General features: G+C 50.5%; 1 protein-coding gene across 1 annotated transcript in view; it reads right to left on the bottom strand.

Moving 5' to 3' along the window:
* The window catches only part of FKBP6 (FKBP prolyl isomerase family member 6 (inactive)), a 148,023-nt gene that overhangs the window by 89,010 nt on the left and 39,460 nt on the right, over window positions 1-19,553 (bottom strand). Inside the window, exon 2 of the mRNA XM_082247378.1 lies at window positions 11,707-11,824. Coding sequence (XP_082103504.1) covers window positions 11,707-11,824 — 118 coding nt within the window. The remainder of the gene's footprint in view (window positions 1-11,706; window positions 11,825-19,553) is intronic.

The following is a 19,553-nucleotide window of genomic DNA, read 5'->3' as shown; positions in this document are numbered from 1 at the left end:
TCTGGTCACTTTTTCCTGTACCTCGCTGTCCTGTTCTTCTGAGTCTGAACTGTCTCCTCCCAGGAGTTCTCCTTCCTCATCTTGGGAGTCTGATTCTGAGGATTCTTCCATTAGCCTGGCGACCGTTTGAATCCTTGCCGTTTTCGTGCAGTATCCTGACGTGGATGGTTGGTCTGCTCTTTTCATCCCTTCTATGGATGACTGTAGCGATTTTAGAGTGGACGTGACTTCTTTTTTGAAATCGAGGAAATCCTTCCCTAGTGGCTTGGATTCTTCGCTGACAACTTTCTTGATGCACTTTTGGCACAGTAGTTTGTCCGAATCCGTTGGTATTTTTGTCCCGCAGATGTGGCAGTGCTTTTTCTTTGGTTTAACCGACGTGTCCGTAGCTTCTGCGGATTTGGGCTGTAGATAGAGAAAGAAAAAGAGACAAAGCCAATTATTATTTTTTTCCCGGGGGGGGGGGGGGGGGTGTTGATGGGGTTGCACCCTTCTCCTCTCCTTCCCTCCGCTTACCATACTGAGGCCGCAAGCAACAGCCTCTGGTAGCAGGGACTGATCCTCCGCCATTAGGACCGCCTGGAGGGAGAGGGAGAGGGAGAGGGAGAGAGAGAGAGGAGAGAGAGAGAGAGAGAGGGGGGGGGGGGGGGGAAGAGAGAGAGAGAGAGAGAGAGGGGGGGGGGGGAAGAGAGAGAGAGAGAGAGAGAGAGAGGGGGGGGGGGGGGAAGAGAGAGAGAGAGAGAGAGAGGGGGGGGGGAAGAGAGAGAGAGAGAGAGAGAGAGAGGGGGGGGGGGGGGAAGAGAGAGAGAGAGAGAGAGAGAGAGAGAGAGAGAGAGAGAGAGAGAGAGAGAGAGAGAGAGAGAGAGAGAGAGAGAGAGAGAGAGAGAGAGAGAGAGAGAGAGAGAGAGAGAGAGAGAGAGAGAGAGAGAGAGAGAGAGAGAGAGAGAGAGAGAGAGAGAGAGAGAGAGAGAGAGAGAGAGAGAGAGAGAGAGAGAGAGAGAGAGAGAGAGAGAGAGAGAGAGAGAGAGAGAGAGAGAGAGAGAGAGAGAGAGAGAGAGAGAGAGAGAGAGAGAGAGAGAGAGAGATGTAGAAATTGACTGAGCTCTCACGACCCCTTCCTCCCCCTTAGGATAAAAACAAAAAGCAGAGCGCCTCTAAGTGTTATCAGTTTAATTAAAAGGGTAATGCAGGTACAGGAAAACTGCTCACATTTAAAACAGTATAAAATAGCTCATCTGTTAGGTGGTCTGCAGGAACACAGGGGTCCACGGCTGGATGTTAGTAGCTCCAAGAGATGGTGCAGGGGATGCTGAAGGAGGGAGATGTCTGGAGAGCCAAGAGACCAGATAGTAGGATGGTCAGCAGCTTCAGGAAGGTGTTCTGTTCCTCAGGGAGACACCTGGTGAGCCGAGAGACCGTTAGGTAGAATGGCTGTCGGCTTCAGAAGGGCGCCCTGCTCCTCAGTACATCCAGCGCCAACAGATAGGGGAGCCCAGCGTGACAGATCCAGCAGCCAAACGCACAACGCGTTTCCGAGCGTGCGCAGTAGCCTCACAGGGCGTGCGCGCTCCTTTCTCAAGTGCAGTGGCATGACACAGAAGAGCTGAACAAGTTTATAGGAAGCCAGCACTCAAGCTGGGTGGATACAGATGGACTTAAAGTGGCCATTGTAAATGGGCTGGACAGTGGGACCACAATACTTAAAGCGGCAATAAGAAAATAAACACAAAAAAAAAAAAAAAATCGCATACAAATGAAATCGCATTGAAAAAAAAAAAAAAAAAAAAAAAAAACAAAATGGTTATTTAACAAGGTAAAAAGACATACATCGGCTCTAATCATAATATGGTGTTAACATCTAGCTCTTCGTTTAAACCCTTGGGTGAAAGTGAATCCGATGTTAGATGTTAACACCATATTATGATTAGAGCCGATGTATGTCTTTTTACCTTGTTAAATAACCATTTTGTTTTTTTTTTTTGTTTTTTTTTTTTTCAATGCGATTTCATTTGTATGCGATTTTTTTTTTTTTTTTTTTTGTGTTTTATTTTCTTATTGCCGCTTTAAGTATTGTGGTCCCACTGTCCAGCCCATTTACAATGGCCACTTTAAGTCCATCTGTATCCACCCAGCTTGAGTGCTGGCTTCCTATAAACTTGTTCAGCTCTTCTGTGTCATGCCACTGCACTTGAGAAAGGAGCGCGCACGCCCTGTGAGGCTACTGCGCACGCTCGGAAACGCGTTGTGCGTTTGGCTGCTGGATCTGTCACGCTGGGCTCCCCTATCTGTTGGCGCCGGATGTACTGAGGAGCAGGGCGCCCTTCTGAAGCCGACAGCCATTCTACCTAACGGTCTCTCGGCTCACCAGGTGTCTCCCTGAGGAACAGAACACCTTCCTGAAGCTGCTGACCATCCTACTATCTGGTCTCTTGGCTCTCCAGACATCTCCCTCCTTCAGCATCCCCTGCACCATCTCTTGGAGCTACTAACATCCAGCCGTGGACCCCTGTGTTCCTGCAGACCACCTAACAGATGAGCTATTTATACTGTTTTAAATGTGAGCAGTTTTCCTGTACCTGCATTACCCTTTTAATTAAACTGATAACACTTAGAGGCGCTCTGCTTTTTGTTTTTATTTTCACTTTCAGAGCTGACTTCTCTCTGCAGCTGAGCTGGCCCTGAGTGTAATCTATTTCAGCCATCAACTACACCAGATTAATGACTATACATGAACTGCATACCCCTTGATGCTATATAGGTATGTGTGATGCGCCAACTCTTATCCTGCTCCTCCCCCTTAGGAAGTCCTCCTCCCTCGCCCCCATTGCTGGCACCTGCCTGCCAGATATTCTTATCGGCTCAGGCCGGTGGAAGGAGGAGGTATACCAGGACACCTGCCCAGGATAGGGGAATTTAAAATAACAAACAGGGATGTTAAGGACCATGCTTGTGCAAGCAGGACAGGAAACACAAGAACTGTGGGGCAGCCTGTGCTTGTGTTTCCTGTAGGAGGAGGAGCCATCTCTCTCATGTGACCGTCCTGGAGGATGACTTGGGAAAATGGATTTTTGACTTATTGTAAAATTCTTTTCTCTGATGTTCATTTACGGACAGCTCCAGAATCTTCTTGACTATTGGGTTATGCTGCCCTCTACAGGAGTAGGAAACTCAGGCAGGGAAAAGCTTTATCGTGTCTATAGGGCAGTCCCAGGGGGTATACTTCCACTTCCTGCCATAGGCACTCAGATTAGTGGAAAGCAGTGTCAGAAGAAAAAATAACCCAACTCAATAGTGGGGTGTGTGCCGTGTCCGTCAACGAACATCAGAGAAAAGGATTTTACAGTAAGACAAAAATACAATTTTCTCTTTCGTTCATTAACGGACACAGTTCCAGAATCTTCTTGACCATTGCGATGTCCCCAAGCAGTGTCAAACATGAGGGGTGGGAAAAAAACACAGCAGAAAAAAATTCTCAAAAAAAGGCTAAACCCAGCCAACGAGGTACCCTGCAGCTAAAGCAGGAACTGAAGCTTACCTGAAAAAAAAAAACATACACCCTCAAAGAAGACTAATCCTCCCAAACAGCGGCCTGCAAAACGTTGCGGTCAAAAGCAGCATCCGCAGAAGCCAGCACATCTATTGTATAAAATTTTGTGAAAGTGTGCACAGACAACCAGGTGGCAGCCTTGCCAACCTACACCACTGATGCCTGATGGCCAAAAGGCACTAAGTGCCCGCTTAGAAAGCACCTTTAACAGGGAACAAAGGACCCTGACCCTTGATCGAATTGGCCTTCAAATCACTGAAGTGGTGATGGTGGTTGGTGTTTTCCTTGAATATCTCTCAGAAGAAGTAAACAAAGTACACATGGGTCAAATGCCGCAATCCTCTCTCCTAAAAATGGGTATGAATACCTGCGCTCAGGAAAATCGGCACACTGTATCTTTATATGAAGGTAAGCTGCTGCTGATCAAAAAAAAACAGAATTTTTGTAAAATCTTACCTGTAAAATTCCTTTCTCCGAGTCCTCCGACAGTCGCCGCCTCCTCTAAGTCATCACTGTTGGGTATTGACTTCCGCTCCGCAGGAGTAGCTAGGCATAAAGACTTAGTCAAAAGAACAAAGGCATTTGCATATACACACCCATGGGGGCTGTCCCATCTGGTCAATACCCCCCTGCAGTGACCACTCCCAACTCAGTTCGGTAGCATAGCAGTAGGTAATAAGAACCCCAAAAGAGGGGTGGGGGCGGCGACTGTCGGAGGACTCAGAGAAAGGAATTTTACAGGTAAGATTTTACAAAAATTCTGTTTCCTGTACGTCCTCCGACAGTCGCCGCCTCCTCTAAGTCATCACTGTTGGGATGTCCCAAAGCAGTATAGACATGAGGGGTGGGAGACACAACCTTAGAAAAGGCAACGCAGTACCCACATCAGAGAAAGGAACCTTACATGCACAGTAAGAGAACCTCTGGGCAACAGAAAAACAATGCTCAACAGGAGCAACAGCCCAGGAAAGCAAATACCAACAGCCAGGGACACATAAAAAACAAGGGTCCTTCATGGCACTGCCGCACTGAGAACCTTGCAGCCAAAGGAGGCATCAGCTGATGCCAGAACATCTACCTTGTAGAATTTGGAAAAAGTGTGCACCGACGACCAAGTCGCAGCCTTGCACACCTGGGCCACAGAGGCCCGATGCCAATAGGCCCAGGACGCACTCACAGATCCGGTAGAGTGCGCCTTAACAGGGAAGGGTGGAACCAGTTCCTTCAAAGCACAAGCCTGTTCAATGGACTGTCTGATCCATTAGGCAATAGTCGCTGCGGATGCAGCCATGCCCTTCCGAGGTCCCTCAGGAAGGACAAAGAGGGAATCCGTCTTCCGAAAAGATTCCGTAGATGACAGGTAAACCCTGATCGCCCTGACAACATCCAAGGAATGCAGAGCAACCTTGGCTTCGTACAAAGCGAAGGTAGGACAATGTCCTCATTATTGTGAAACTCAGAGACCACCTTAGGAAGAAAGGAGGGATGCGGACGCAAAACCACCTTATCCCGGTGAATCACCAAGTACGGAGAACGGCAAGATAACGCTGCCAGTTCTGACACCCTGCGAGCCGAAGTGATCGCCACCAAAAAGGCCACATTCTTAGACAGCAGAGGCAACGATATTTCCCGAATGTTTCCCGAAAGGGAGCACGCTGTAACACGGACAGAACCAAGTTCAAGTCCCATGGAGGTAAGGGCTCCATCCTGGGAGGAGCCAAATGTCACACACCTTGAATGAAGGTGCGAACCTGTGAATGAGACGCCACAGGGCGTTGGAAAAGAATAGCCAGTGCGGACACCTGGCCCTTGATCGTAGCCAGCGCCAGGCGCTGGTCCACACCAGACTGGAGGAAGGCCAACACTCTCGACACCGAGTACTAGCGAGGGGAGGACCCCCTGGACTCACACCAGGCAAAATAAGTCTTCCAGGTACGGTAATAGATTTTACCAGAGGAGGTTTTTCTAGCCTTGACAAGGGTAGGGATGACCTCAGAGGAGAGACCCCTGTCCTTCAGGACCTGGGTCTCAACAGCCAGGCCTTTAAAGCCAGCGACCGTAAAGCAGGATGGAAGATCGGACCCTGAGACAGGTGATCTTCCCGCAGAGGCAGACGCCACGGAGGCGCCACCGCCAGGTGAACGTCGGCGTACAAGGACCGGCGTGGCCAGTCCGGAGCCACCAGAATCACCAGGTGCGGTTCCGAGACTAACCTGTGGAGGAACCTGGATAGCAACTGAATCGGGGGAAAGGCATACATCAGACGATACTGATGCCAAGGGACTACCAACGCATTTGAGGCGCCCGCCAGCGGATCGCGCTTATTGCCACGAACCTTTCCACCTTTGGATTTAGCCGGGATGCGAACAGATCCACGTCCGGGGATCCCCAACTCGCACACAGCATTTGGAAGACCTCCGGGTGTAGGGACCATTCCCCCTGGTCCAGGGTCTGGCGGCTCAGATAGTCGGCCTGCCAATTCTCCACACCCGGAATGTGAACTGCCGAGATCGCCGGGACATGAGTCTCGGCCCAAGACAGAATGTCGGTCACCTCCCGGGCCGCCCGAGCACTCCTGGTGCCCCCTTGGTGGTTGATGTAAGCCACCGCGGTAGCATTGTCCGTCTGTACCCGGACAGGACGGCCCCGAAGACGGTCCGACCACTGGAAGAGAGAGTTTTAACGCTCGCAATTCCAGCACATTTATTGGGAGGGAGGACTCCTCCTCCGATCAAGTGCCCTGGGCAGACAGGTTGCCCAGGACTCCACCCCAGCCCGACAGGCTGGCATCCGTGGTAATCACCGTCCACACCAACGGACGGAAGGACTTGCCTTCCGCCACCGACGGGGACTGGAGCCACCACAGAAGAGCTAATCTGGTCTGACGATTTAAGAAGGCACACAGATCCAGGGACTGAGGCAGTCTGTCCCACCTGTCCAGTATCTCCGCTTGGAGAGCCCGCGTGTGAAACTGAGCAAAGGGTATCGCCTCGAAGGCCGAAACCATCAACCCCAGGCCCCGCATACAGGCCCTGAGTGATGAGGACGGGCTGTCCCTGAGGGACCTGATCTCGTCCCGCAAAATCCGGAGCTTGTCCTCCAGCAAGAACACCTTTGCCTGAGCAGAGTCCAGAATCATTCCCAGATAGGGAAGACGAACCGATGGAGACAACGTCGATTTCTGAACGTTGATGGTCCATCCGAACTCCTGTAGCGTCTGCACCGTGGTGGACAGATCGCGCACTAGGTCCTGGCTGGCACGCGATCACAGAAGTAGATCGTCCAGGTAACCCAAGACCGCAATGCCCTGAGCCCTTAGCAGGCCCAGAACCGGCGCCAACACTTTGGTAAAAACCCTTGGTGCCGAAGCGAGACCGAAAGGTAACGCCACAAACTGGTAGTGGTCCTCTGCGATAGCAAAACGAAGGTACCGCTGATGACCCTCGAAAAAGGGGATGTGCAGGTACGCATCTTTCAGAGCTATCGAGGCCAGGAATTCTCCTGGACTCAAGGAGGCCACCACCGAACGGAGAGACTCCATACGGAACTTCCGAACGCGCACGAAGTGGTTCAGCGCTTTTAGGGCCAGAATAGGACGCACTTTGCCCTCCTTTCTGGACACAGTGAACAGATTTGAATAAAACCCCCGGTTTGAGGGAAAGAATCTGTCCGCCGGGAAAGGAATTCGATCTTGTATTCCGATCGAAACGATTTCCAGAGCCCACCTGTCCGATATCCGGAGCAGCCAAGGTTGGAGGAAACCGCGCAAACGTCCCCCCACCCCTGAAATGGGTGAGGGCGCCCCTTCAGGCAGAGGCGGAGTGACCCGCCGAGCCGGCATTGCCGGACTTCTGCTTACCCGCCCAGGGCTTCTTCTGACTGCCCTGGGCCTTGAAGGGCTTTCCCTTGCATTAGTTCCGAAAGGCATGAAAGGACCCCTGAGTGGATCTAGGCGCAGAACCCCGCTTGCCTCGAAAGGACTTGTTCTTCGGGTTCTGGGGCAGCATGGTGCTCTTGCCCCCCATGACGCCTTTTACCAGGGTATCCAACGCCTCGCCAAAAAGGCGAGAGCCAGCATAGGGAAAAATCAGTAACTGTTTTCCGCGAGGACCTGTCAGCCGACCAGCTCTTCAGCCATATCAGTCGCCGGTTAAGTACCAAGACACTAGAGAGGCGAGCTACTAAAGGGGCCTGATTCAAGGCCGCATCACACAGATACATGATTCCCTGGTGGATTTGATCCACCATTTCCAGCCAGGCAGGCGGAACATCACCAGACACGAGGTTGCTCCTAAGCACCTTAGTCCAATCAGCAACCGCCCGAGCCACCAAAACGGACGCGAAAACGGGTCTGAGCAACGAGCCCGCCACCGTATAGGAATGGCGGGCTAGAGGCTCCAACCGTCGGTCCGCGGGATCCCGGAAAAACCGGGGTATCCTCAGAAGGAACCAAGGTAGCCTTGTTTAACACGGCCACAGTGTGATCTACCTGTGGAGGCACACACCATCGTGATTCCGTAGCTGGTGCAAAAGGATAAAGCAATTTGAACCGACTAGGCACCAGGAATGGACGTTTTAAGTGTAATGAAACTCAGCTGGGCAGGGAAAAACCTGCGCCGACTTGCGGGTCCTGTGCGTTCCCAAATGAGGACACAACGCCCGGAGGACAGGGCTCATCCTCCAAATGTAGTGTTTCCTTAACAGAAACAATTATTTCATCCATGGACGCCCGCTCTTCAGGCGACCCCGGGGAAGAGGTATCAACCCCTTCCACCTCTGCCTCCCCCTCAGACCCCAGCAGGTCCAAGGATGAGCAAGACCCTGAAAAGGGCACGCTCGCAGCAGCAGCAGCCATATCACCAACTGAATCAGAGGAGAGAGACAATCTGAGCCTTTATTTTAGCAGCACGTTCAGCCATCAGCATTTCCATGAATGACACCAAGGACGCCACTACAGCGGCCAAATCAAGTCTCAGAGGGGCCACTTGAGAACTGGGAACCCCCACCAGAGTTGGGGAGAAATTTTCTGTCCTGAGATCCATTACTCAAATGACAAACAGTGCAAAAAAAGTTTGTACTGCCCCTTTAAGAGCACTGCGAAGTGCGCAGCCCACCGCTACAGCTACAGTGACAAAGACCCCCAAACAGGAGAAGACAAAAACAGCTAGAATGACAATACAGAAAAAAAAAAAATATTCAGAGCAATAACCTGCAGAGCCCCGCAGAGTGTCGCTCCTTGCTGCTAGAGTAGGCTGAACGTATAGGCTGCATGACTCAGGGAAAATGGCTGCCCCATAGGATTTGCATGGAAGGCTCCGCCAAAATGGCCGCCGAACATGTGGTCGGAACGATCGTTCGGTTACCGCAAAATGGCGGTGAATGGCGCCAAAAACAGGATGTAGATAGCCCACAAAGAAGCCCAACATGCCTGCCCATACTTAAAAATGGCGGACCGCGCGGATTCACCCGCTGCGGTCGCCACACACTCAGTCTGCACCCCCACCAACACCGAAGTGACACAGGGAAGGGGACCCCCAAAAAAAACACATAGCACCGCAGCAGATGTAAAAGCGATCCCCGCAGGGACCGCATCAGGGAGTCCCACAGGCACAGACATGGGGAATACACAGCAACACAGACTGCCACCCCAGACAGAGGCCCCACAGGGAAACACTTACCTGTACCAGATGGCGTGGGTTGCCTCTATGAATGGAAAGCCGCTGTCCTCATGACAGGGAGTGCCGTTTGCCAGGGACATGACACTGCAGCATCGCAGATGCGTCCTGTGAGGTAGCCACCTCACGGCTGCATCCCTGCTGCGAACAGGGATGGGTCGTTCATAGTGCCAGGGCGAACTATAGCTGAACGCTTGATGGCGGGCTGGGGGTCTATCTGACCCTCTGCCCCCGAGAACCAGGGCGGTCAGTCCGAATCCCAGCACCGCATGATCCATCTTCATCCGAAGAATCGACTAAAACTAAAGCTGACAAAATAAACAGCTAGTAAAGTAAGAGAAAACTGAGATTTTCAAAAGAAAATCAAATAAAAAAAGATTAGATAGGCTGAGACTGTAGCCCCAGCACAGGGAAGCCTAACTACTCCAGACGCTAGGCAGATTAAAACTGAGCTGGGAGTGGTCACTGCAGGGGGGTATTGACCAGATGGGACAGCCCCCATGGGTGTGTATACGCAAATGCCTTTGTTCTTAAGTCTTTATGCCTAGCTCCTCCTGCTACAAATACCAATAAATATTAAATAATTACATTTCTCATAAAGTGACAAATATTATACTCATAAGGTGCAAAGAAATGGTTATAATAAACAAATGAACAATGTCCTTCAATTAGTACAAAGTGCTCAGTGCTCTGAAAATCAATTGAGGACAGTTCCACACAAATAAAAAGTGCTCTGTGCTGAAATAGCATGTATTGCTGATAGTTCCACACAAAGTGCTCAGTGCTTGATGCCTCCGCTGTGTGCTCCCCTCTCAGTCCCCTACTCACCGGACAAAAGGGTTAGATAAGCCTGTAGCATCAAATCCCTCCTCAGATCAGGGTGGATAGCAAGCGGGCAATATGACCATACACAAACACTTATTAGCAGCAGTAACGTGGCAGTATTGCAGGCTCCTGGGTTAACCTGATTTAGCTCTCCCCATGCGTATAGCCATTACAAAAGTGAATCTTAAAAGTTACACTTACAGACATATGGTGTGGTAATCGCTTATCTTCCTGGTGGTGGACGCCGGTCTCACCCTGTGCGTTCCAACCACCGAAACTGGAAAATAAGTTGTACGTATAAGCAATGGCTTGACGCGTTTCGCTCCTCCAATCAGAGCGTTCTCAAAAGCTTATGGAACTGTCAGCAATACATGCTATTTGATCACAGAGCACTTTTGATTTGTGTGGAACTGTCATCAATTGATTTTCAGAGCACTGAGCACTTTGTACTAATTGAAGGACATTGTTCATTTATTTATTATAACCATTTTTTGCAACTTAGGAGTATAATATTTGGCACTTTATGAGAAATTTAATTATTTATTGGTATTTGTTGGGAGTATGCAAATATTATTTAATATTTATACAGTATTATTGAAGTATATACACATTATTACTATGAATATTCACTGTGATTTATAGATCTTTATGGCACTAGTTTGCATATTATATATATTTTTTAATATTTAAATATTGCCATTTGGGCACAAATTTTTAGCAATCCTCTCTCCTGTGTCATTGTATTTTGACAGCGGGGAGACTTCCCCACCATCAAAATACACAGATGAGTGCTGTAGGCTATGGGGAGCAAGATAATACCGACAGGGTGGCTGAAAAGAAGTTGATCAGAAGGATCAACTTCTGTTAAACCAACGTGACCACACATGGTTTGAAATTTGGCCAGTCCCTGCTGCATCAGCCAAATTTCCCTTTCTCCTTCGCCATTTACCTTCCTCCTCCTTTCCACTGCATGCATTGCTAAATAAATTTAAACAACCCTAAATCTAATTGGTAACTATGAGAATCTTCTTTGTAATGGCCTTTTTTCTTTTTTATATTAAGGGTTTTAGTGTTAAGCAGGCCATACAGCGATCAAAATTTGCCTGGTTCAGCAGAGACTGGCGATATCGATCCATGTATGGGTGGGGAGGTTGATTGGTAGATCAACTTCTGTACAACCGCTCTGTCGTATTTTTTCTGCTCAATCAGCGCAGCAGGCTATAGTCTGCAATGCAGATCAGTGTATTCTAACAGCGGGGAAGCATCCCTGTTGTCAGAATACAATAGCTCAGTGGGGAGGTCTCCCCATTCACAGTGTATGGGTGGGAAATTGAGTAACTAGTTTTTCATTTTTGTTCAACCTGCAGTTAAAACGGCAAAAAAAAATTTATCTGTGGACTGCCTAAGAGGCAGTAAAGATGGTTTCTAGGATCACAAGATTACAGATCAAGGGGACTACAGAGGAAAGAGGCAGTACAGCAATATCTGGATGAAAATAAGGTTATGCTCCCTGCATGCATTTTACATTTGAGAGAGAATTATAAAATTGAAGAACGCGTGTTTGAGCTTCCAAGTAGTATACATGTAACACAAATCCCTCATTGCAGACCAAAAGCCAATGTGTGCTACAGTTTCCCCCCGAAAATTTGCTTCACATACCAATTATTGTTGAATCAGGAGGAACGGTCTCCCCACTTCCAGCTCTGATGACTTCTTTTAACACACCTCGGTCTCCTGACACATCTTGCATGTTCAGAGCCAACTTTTCATACACAGACTAAGACAAAATATAAGGAGTCAATTAGGTTTATTTATTCGGGTGCACAGAGCAACAGCAATCAATGCACAGCAAAAGAAAAAAGAAAAACAAATATACTGAAGTTGGACTAGAGACTGAGGATGAGTTTGGGTTTAATCCAAACCTAGAAGGAAGCCATCCCTGGATTGGAGTGCTGTCCCAATCAGCCAGGCAATACCCCGTCCCACAACTCCATGTACACTGGGCATCACTAAATGGCGGCCCGCAGTCCGTTTCCGGCCCGAGCTGCAGCTCCATCAGGACCGCCGCGATCAGCTGCTGGATTTCGTCCCTGTCTCTGCTGCTGTCATTAGCAGAGCAGGGCGGATGGCCGGAGGCGGGACTGAGACTGGGGGCGGGACCGGCATTGAATGGAGGGAGGCAGCTGCCTGAATTAGCATTTCAGGCTGGAGGTGATTGGCTGCTGGGAGGCGGAAGGTGATTGGCTGCTGGGAGGCACAAAGTCGGCTGCTTCTATGCATGCGGTGCTGCTGTTCCTCTGCCTTCCTCGAGATTGTCCCGCCTCCTGCTCTCCGCTCTGTGTAAGGTAGGAGAGTGAAGGGAGGACAGGGCTGTGAAGTTGTGAAGGATGATTGGGGAGCAGAGATCATGTACAGGGGGGTAGTGTGGTGTGTGGAGATTCATGTAAACGGGAGAAATGCTGTGGGGGGGATATGTCAAGAGGGTAGTGGTGTGTGTTGATGTAAAGGGGGGGGAAGTGCTATGGGGGTGTAAGTTAACAAGGCAGTGCTGTGTATGTGTGTGGGGGTGATGTAAAGGGGCAGTTCTGTGGGGGTGATATAAGGGGGCAGTGGTGTGTGTGTGTGGGTGGGGGGGTGATGTAAAGAGAGACAGTGCTGTGAGGGGAATGTGAAAGGGGCAGTGCTGTTGGGGGATATGCAAGAGGGACAGTGCTGATGGGGGGATATATGAAGGGGGCAGTGCTGTGGGGGGAGGTAAAGGGGGCAGTGCTGTGGGGGGAGGTAAAGGGGGCAGTGCTGTGGGGGGATATGAATGGGGCAGTGCTGCAGGAGTGATATGTGAAGGGAGGCAGTGTGGTGGGTTGGGGGTTATGAAAGGGGCAGCGCTTTGGGGGGGGGGGGGGGGGGTGATATGTGAAGGGGACAGTGGTGTGTGTGGGGGGTGGTGATGTGAAGGGGACAGCGGTGTGTGAGAGGGGTGGTGATGTGAAGGGGACAGATGTGTGTGAGAGGGGTGGTGATGTGAAGGGGGACAGTGCTGTGTGTGTGTGTGTGTGTGTGTGTGTGTGTGTGGGGGGGGGGGGGGGTGGTGATGTGAAGGGGGACAGTGCTGTGTGTGTGTGTGAGGGGTGGTGATGTGAAGGGGGACAGTGCTGTGTGGGGGGTGGTGATGTGAAGGAGGACAGTGCTGTGAGTGGTGATGTGAAGGGGGATAAGCAGCTGCACAGAAAAACGTGCAGGGGTACAATTGACTCTTAAAACGCAATGAAATACAAGGCGCAGTTTCCCACACATGGAAATTGCATGGTACATACGCACCATGCAGTTTCCATGCGACAGCGTTTTTAAAAAAGGTGCCAGGGCCTTTTCCCAGCAGAAAACGCAGACACAACAGCCCATTCGAATGAATGGGCTGTTGTGCCTGCACACCTGGGCTGTGATGTAAAGAATCAGAGTCATCACGCAAAAATGCAATCTGGACCTCTGCTGGAAGAAAATTTTACTAATCGGACCTCCATGAATTTTAATTCAATACCCCTGATATACACAAAAGAGCAGGGATGCTTGTGAGATCATTGACCCAATATTTGCCATGCGGCCATGTTAGCTCAATGATGTAACAAGCATCCCCATCCCTTTGTATACATACAGCTGAGGGGTGAGGAATTCCCTGGCCGCAGCTGATTAAGCCAGCTCTAACAGCTTTTGTGTTGAGAACAAACTCAAGCTCATCTCTATAAATGACATGAATTACCCAGCTGTCTTGTTATGAATAATTTAAAAGTAAATGGATGACAATCTGACAAAAAATTGGATTTTTGTAAGAACTTACCGTAAAATCCTTTTCTCTGAGTCCTCTGACCGATGCAGCTCTCAATGATTCTTCCCTAATGGGCAATGTGCCATCTACAGGAGTAGACTAGGCAGTGAAAAGTTTTCACTCAACATGCCTATAGGGGCTGTCCCTCACGACATTACCCCAGACACACTGTGCTCTAAAAATCAGTTTTGTAGCAAGCAGTGAAAGAAGACACAACCAACCTCAAAATAGAGGGGCGGGAGCTGCGTCTGTCAGAGGACTCAGAAAAGGATTTTACGGTAAGTTATTACAAAAATCCAATTTTCTCTTACATCCTCAGACAGATGCAGCTCTCAATGCTTCTTCACTAATGGGATGTCCCAAAGCAGTGTAGGCATGAGGGGTGGGAGGACAGCAACCAAAAACCGTTGACTCCTTTCCAAGGCTCAGAAGGTAGCCAACAGGGCAACAAAAAGCTCAACACCAACAGGAGCTTACCCCAAAACAAAAAATTCACCCCAAAAAGAGAAACCATTGTCTCTTCGTCAAACAGTAGCCTGCAGAACTTTGTGGCCAAAAGGAAGCATCCGAGGATGCCATCAAATCGACCTTGTAGAATTTTGTAAAGTGTGTACAGACGACCAGATCGCGGCTTTACACACCTGAGCCACAGATGCCTGATGGCGAAAAGCCCAAGAGGCACTATGCACTCTAGTAGAATGCGCCCTCACAGGGAAAGGAGGCACCTGACCCTTTAACGAATAGGCCTGAAAAAGTCTGTCTGATTCACTTTGACATGGTTGCAGCAGACGCAGCCGAACCCTTAGGAGGTCCCTCAGGAAGGACAAACCGAGAATCAGATGTCCAGAAGGACTCTGTGGCTGACAGATAGCCCCTGACCGCCCTAGCCACATCCAGCGAATGCAAGGCAAATTCCATGGGATGCTTGGGCTTAGCACAGAGTGAAGGCAAAACAATATATTCATTGAAAGGGAAAGCAGACTTAGGGAGAAAGGATTGATTAGGATGCAGAACAACCTTATCCCTATGAAGGTCCAGATAAGGCGAATGGCAGGACAAAGCCGCCAACTCAAACACCCTGCGAGCAGAGGTGATATTCACCAAAAAGGCAACCTTCTGAGACAACAAAGGCAGAGAAATGTCCCTGATATTTTTAAAGGGAGGTCGTTAGAGAACGGACAAAACCAAATTCAGTTCCCACACAGGCAAAGGGGATCTCCTCAGCGGAGCCAAATGACGCACCCCTTGAATAAAGGTGAGAATCAAGGAATTAGTCGCCAAGGGACATTGGAAGTAAATAACTAAGGCCGACACCTGACCTTTAATCGTGCCCAAAGCCAAACACTGCTCCACTCCTTTCTGCAAGAAGGCTAAAACCCTCGCCACGAGAAGGAGCGAGGATGCAATTTCTGCGACTCACACCAGGCAATATACATCTTCCAAGTTCGATGATAAATCTTCCTGGAAGTCGACTTCCTAGCTCTCAGCAAGGTAGGAATCACAGAATCAGAGAGACCTCTGTTCCTCAACACCTGACCTTTAACAGCCACGCTGTTAAAGCCAGCGACCGTAAAGCAGGATGGAAGATCGGCCCTTGAGTCAGCAGATCTTCTCTCAGAGGCAGCCGCGAGGGAGACTCGACGACCATCTTTACCAGGTCTGCGTACCACGACCGGCGAGGCCAGTCTGGGGCCACCAGAATCACCTGCACCTTCTCCACCGCCAACCTACGGAGGAACCTTGACAACAGTTCTATCGGAGGGAAGTCATAAATCAGCCGATATCGGCTCCATGGCACCACCAATGCGTCTGTGGCGTCGGCCAGAGGATCTCGAGCCCTGGCCACAAACCTCTCTACTTTTTTGTTTAGACGAGACGCAAACAGATCCACCTCTGGAGTTCCCCATCGAGCACACAGGAGGCGAAAAACCTCCGGCTACAGGGACCATTCCCTCTGATCCAGAACCTGACGGCTCCGGTAATCCACCTGCCAGTTCTCCACTTATGGGATGTGAACTGCAGAGAGAGCCGGAACATGTGCCTCGGCCCAAGTAAGAATCTCGGGAACTTCCTTGGCTGCCTGGGCACTCTTGGTGCCCCCTTGGTGATTGATGTAAGCTACCGCCGTGGCATTTTCGGATTGCACCCAAACCGGAAGACCATGCAGCCGAGGCGTCCAATGGACCAGGCAGTTTCATCGCCCTGAGCTCCAGGACATTTATTGGTAAAGACGATTCCTCCGGCGACCACGTACCTTGGGCACATAGGTTATCCAGCACTCCACCCAAGCCCGACAGGCTGGCATCCGTGGTGAGCACCGTCCACAAAAGCAGCAGAAACTACCTGCCCTGGCTCAGAGCAGGTGACTGAAGCCACCACGAGAGCTCCGACCTTGTGGGACAACTTAGACATATCATCCTGTCCGAGGACTGCAGATACTTGTTCCACTTGGCAAGAATCTCTGCTTGCAGAGGCTGTGTGTGAAATTGGGCAAATGGAACCGCCTCAAAAGGCCGACACCATCAGCCCCAGGGACCTCATACACGTCCACAGGGAGGAAAAATCGTTGTTCATCAGGATCCTGACCTCTCCCTTGCTTGAGAGGAGTTCAAAACCATGCCCAGATAACTAGACGCACTGACGGGGTCAGCGCAGACTTCTGGAAGTTGATGGTCCACCCGCAGTCCTGAAGAGTCCGAACCATGAAGGACAGGTCGCCCGCCAGGGTGACACAGGAGCTCGCCCTTAACAGGATATCGTCCAGATAACCGAGCACCGCAATCCCCTTTTTGCGCAGCAAAGCCAGCACCAGGGCCAAAACCTTGGTGATGAAGCTAGACCAGAGGGTAATGCCGCAAATTGAAAGTGATCCTCCGCCACCGCGAAACAGAGATACCGCTAATGACCCTCGTAAATGGGGATGTGCAGATACAAATCTTTTAAAAATCGATGGAGGCAAGAAAATCCCCTTGATTTAAAGACGCCACCACCGACAAATGGATTCCATCCGAAACTTCTGCACCAGCACAAAGTGGTTAAGCGATTTGAGGTCCAGAATTGGACACACCATGCCCTGCTTCCTGGGCACAGTGAACAGGTTGGAGTAAAACCCTCGAAACCGGTCCTGCTGAGGAACCGGGACAATTACGCCCTGTGCAAGGAGATCTTGCACTGTCAAACGATCTGGAGACAGACAGATTTGATGGAAAGAACATGTCTGCTGGGCGAGATCGAAATTCGATCTTGTACCCTGTACGAATCAGTTCTTGAACCCATTTGTCTGGAATCAGAGACGTCCAGGGTTCTTGAAAGTAACGCAGAAGTCCCCCCACCCCCTGAACCGGGTGAGGGCACCCTTTCATGCAGAGGAGGACTTAGCCTCCGCACCGGACTGGCCGGCCTTAGGCTTACCCGACCAATCCTTCTTGTGTCCTCCGAAAGCTCTGAACGGTTTGCCTTTTTCCTGCGCCCATAAGGCACGAAAAAGCCCCCTGTGAGCCTTGAAGGAAGGCCCCCGCTTGTTGCGAGGCACCTTACCTTTTGCGGATTGAGGGAGAAGAGTACTCTTACCCCCAGTTAGAGGCTTGATTACCACATCCAAGGAGTCACCAACAGACGTTCAACCAAAAGGGATGATCGGTTATGGCCTTCTTAGGAGCCTGGTCCGCCGACCAGATCTTCAGCCACACCATGCGACGCATGGCGATCCCCACCGCAGACAATCTGGCAGCCAGAGGAGCCGTGTCCAGGGCCGCATCACACAGGTACACCATGGCCTGGGCCATCTGATCCGTAAGCTCAATTAGAGTTGGAGGAATCGACTCAGCGTTCAAGTTGCTCCTAAGCACCTTGACCCATTCAGTGACCGTCTGAGAAACCAGGACGGAGGCGAACGCAGGTTTTAGAATCGAACCCGCCAATAAATGCAGGTGGCGGGGAAAGGGATTCCATGCGGCTGTCCACCGGGTCCTTAAACACCGGGGAGTCTTCCACAGGTACCACAGTAGATTTTTTTCAACCGGAAAACAGTGTGATCCATCTTAGGTGACACCGTCCAACGATTGGAAACTGAGTCTGCAAAGGGGTAACAGCGCTAAAAGCGCTTGGGAACCACCAGCATGTGTTTAATGCACCGGCATTGCTCATTCGCAATATCGTGAAAATCTTTCGGACAAGGAAAAACCTGACTCGACTTCTGAGCCAAAGACAACCCGCTTTCCTGACTGTGTGGGTTCATCATCCAATAGCAATGTTTCCCTTAACGAACTAATCAGTTTTTCCACCAGAGCGCGTTCCAGCGCTGCAGCTGAGGAGGACTCATCCTCCTCACCGTCTGACTAGGAGGACAGGGATCCTTCAGGGAGGGTGTTGTCTGTGGCAACCACATCAGGCTCTGAATCAGAGGACTGAGAGGGCATTGGCCGTTTATTGGTAGAGACTTGTTTCATCACAAGATCCACCTTTGATGCCAGAGTTTCTAAGGCTGCAGAAAGACACCAGAGAACGTTATCCGGATGGACTTAGATGCACAAATAAAATCAGAGGGGAAATTTTCACCTTGGGACTCCATTTTTGTAGCAGAGAAAAATAATGAGTACACTGCCCCTTTAAATTGCGATCGCGGTCCGCACCGCTATACCACGCTAAAGTCGGAGTCCCCCTTTAATGCTGTGATGTGTCCTGACAGGAGCTAAGTGTGTCCGGGGAATGCCCAAAGGACTAAAAATCCCCTTACTGTACCAGCACCCTTAGAAGCAGCTGCTCTGCAGTCAGTCTTCCAGCATGTGAAACGTTAGAGAGGAAGTGACCAAACATCACTAGAGGCCAAGCCTGCCTGTGTAGCCAAAAAGCCACAACATAATGGTGCCGACAGAAAAGCATAGGAAGCAAAGGGAAAATGGCCACTGCCCATAGAGCGCTGCCTATGCCCACACTCAAAATGGCGGCCGAAAATGGCTTCAAGCACTCAGGAGGCTAAGGGAAAATGGCCGCTGCTCACACACAGAAGCAGCCTATGCCCACACCTAAAATGGCGGCCAAAAACGGCGCCAACCACCCAGAAAAATCAGGGATGAGGCCCCCGCGGGAATCCACCTAAAAGTACCCCCCAGGACAAGGTAAATTCATACACACCCCCCTCCCTAGCGCTGCTATAACGCCCCCAGCGGGAGCAGGGAGGGCAGGACCCGTCCTGACAGGCCTGGGGGATCTTCCAGAGAGACACAGCCCTGTTATCCCCAGGAGTGGGCCCCATCTCCCCCTCAGAGGTCTGTCCCAGGGACACGGGGGATGTTGCATCACTCACCATACCATGGACCAGGGGGCTGTGCTCCGAAACAGCTCGCCTCCCATCCTGAGTGGGGGTGCTGCCAGCCAGAAGGGGTATGCTGCAACTCAGGGCGTTCCAGGTCGATGCATCCCGTGAAGCATCCGCTCCCAGGCACGTCCCCATCCACCGGGGCTCTGTCATGGCGAGGCCTGGGCGGACCACAACGTGCTCACGCTCCTTGGCCAGGCTGGGAGACCATAAGGATCTAGATTATCCAGTGGAAACCCCAGCCCAGCTGTCGCTTGTAGTTCACCAAGAGGATCCCCCTGACACTAGCTAGCAAGAGTGTGTAAAGAGAAACAAACATTTTCCAAAGAAAATAAAAACAGAGACCAAAGTCCCAGCAGGGAACCTAGG

This window comes from Pelophylax lessonae (assembly GCF_965119305.1).
Source record: "Pelophylax lessonae genome assembly, chromosome: 2".
NCBI classification, from domain to species: domain Eukaryota; kingdom Metazoa; phylum Chordata; class Amphibia; order Anura; family Ranidae; genus Pelophylax; species Pelophylax lessonae.
Note: the sequence above shows the minus strand (reverse complement) of the source record. Positions and strands in the feature narration are given on the sequence as shown.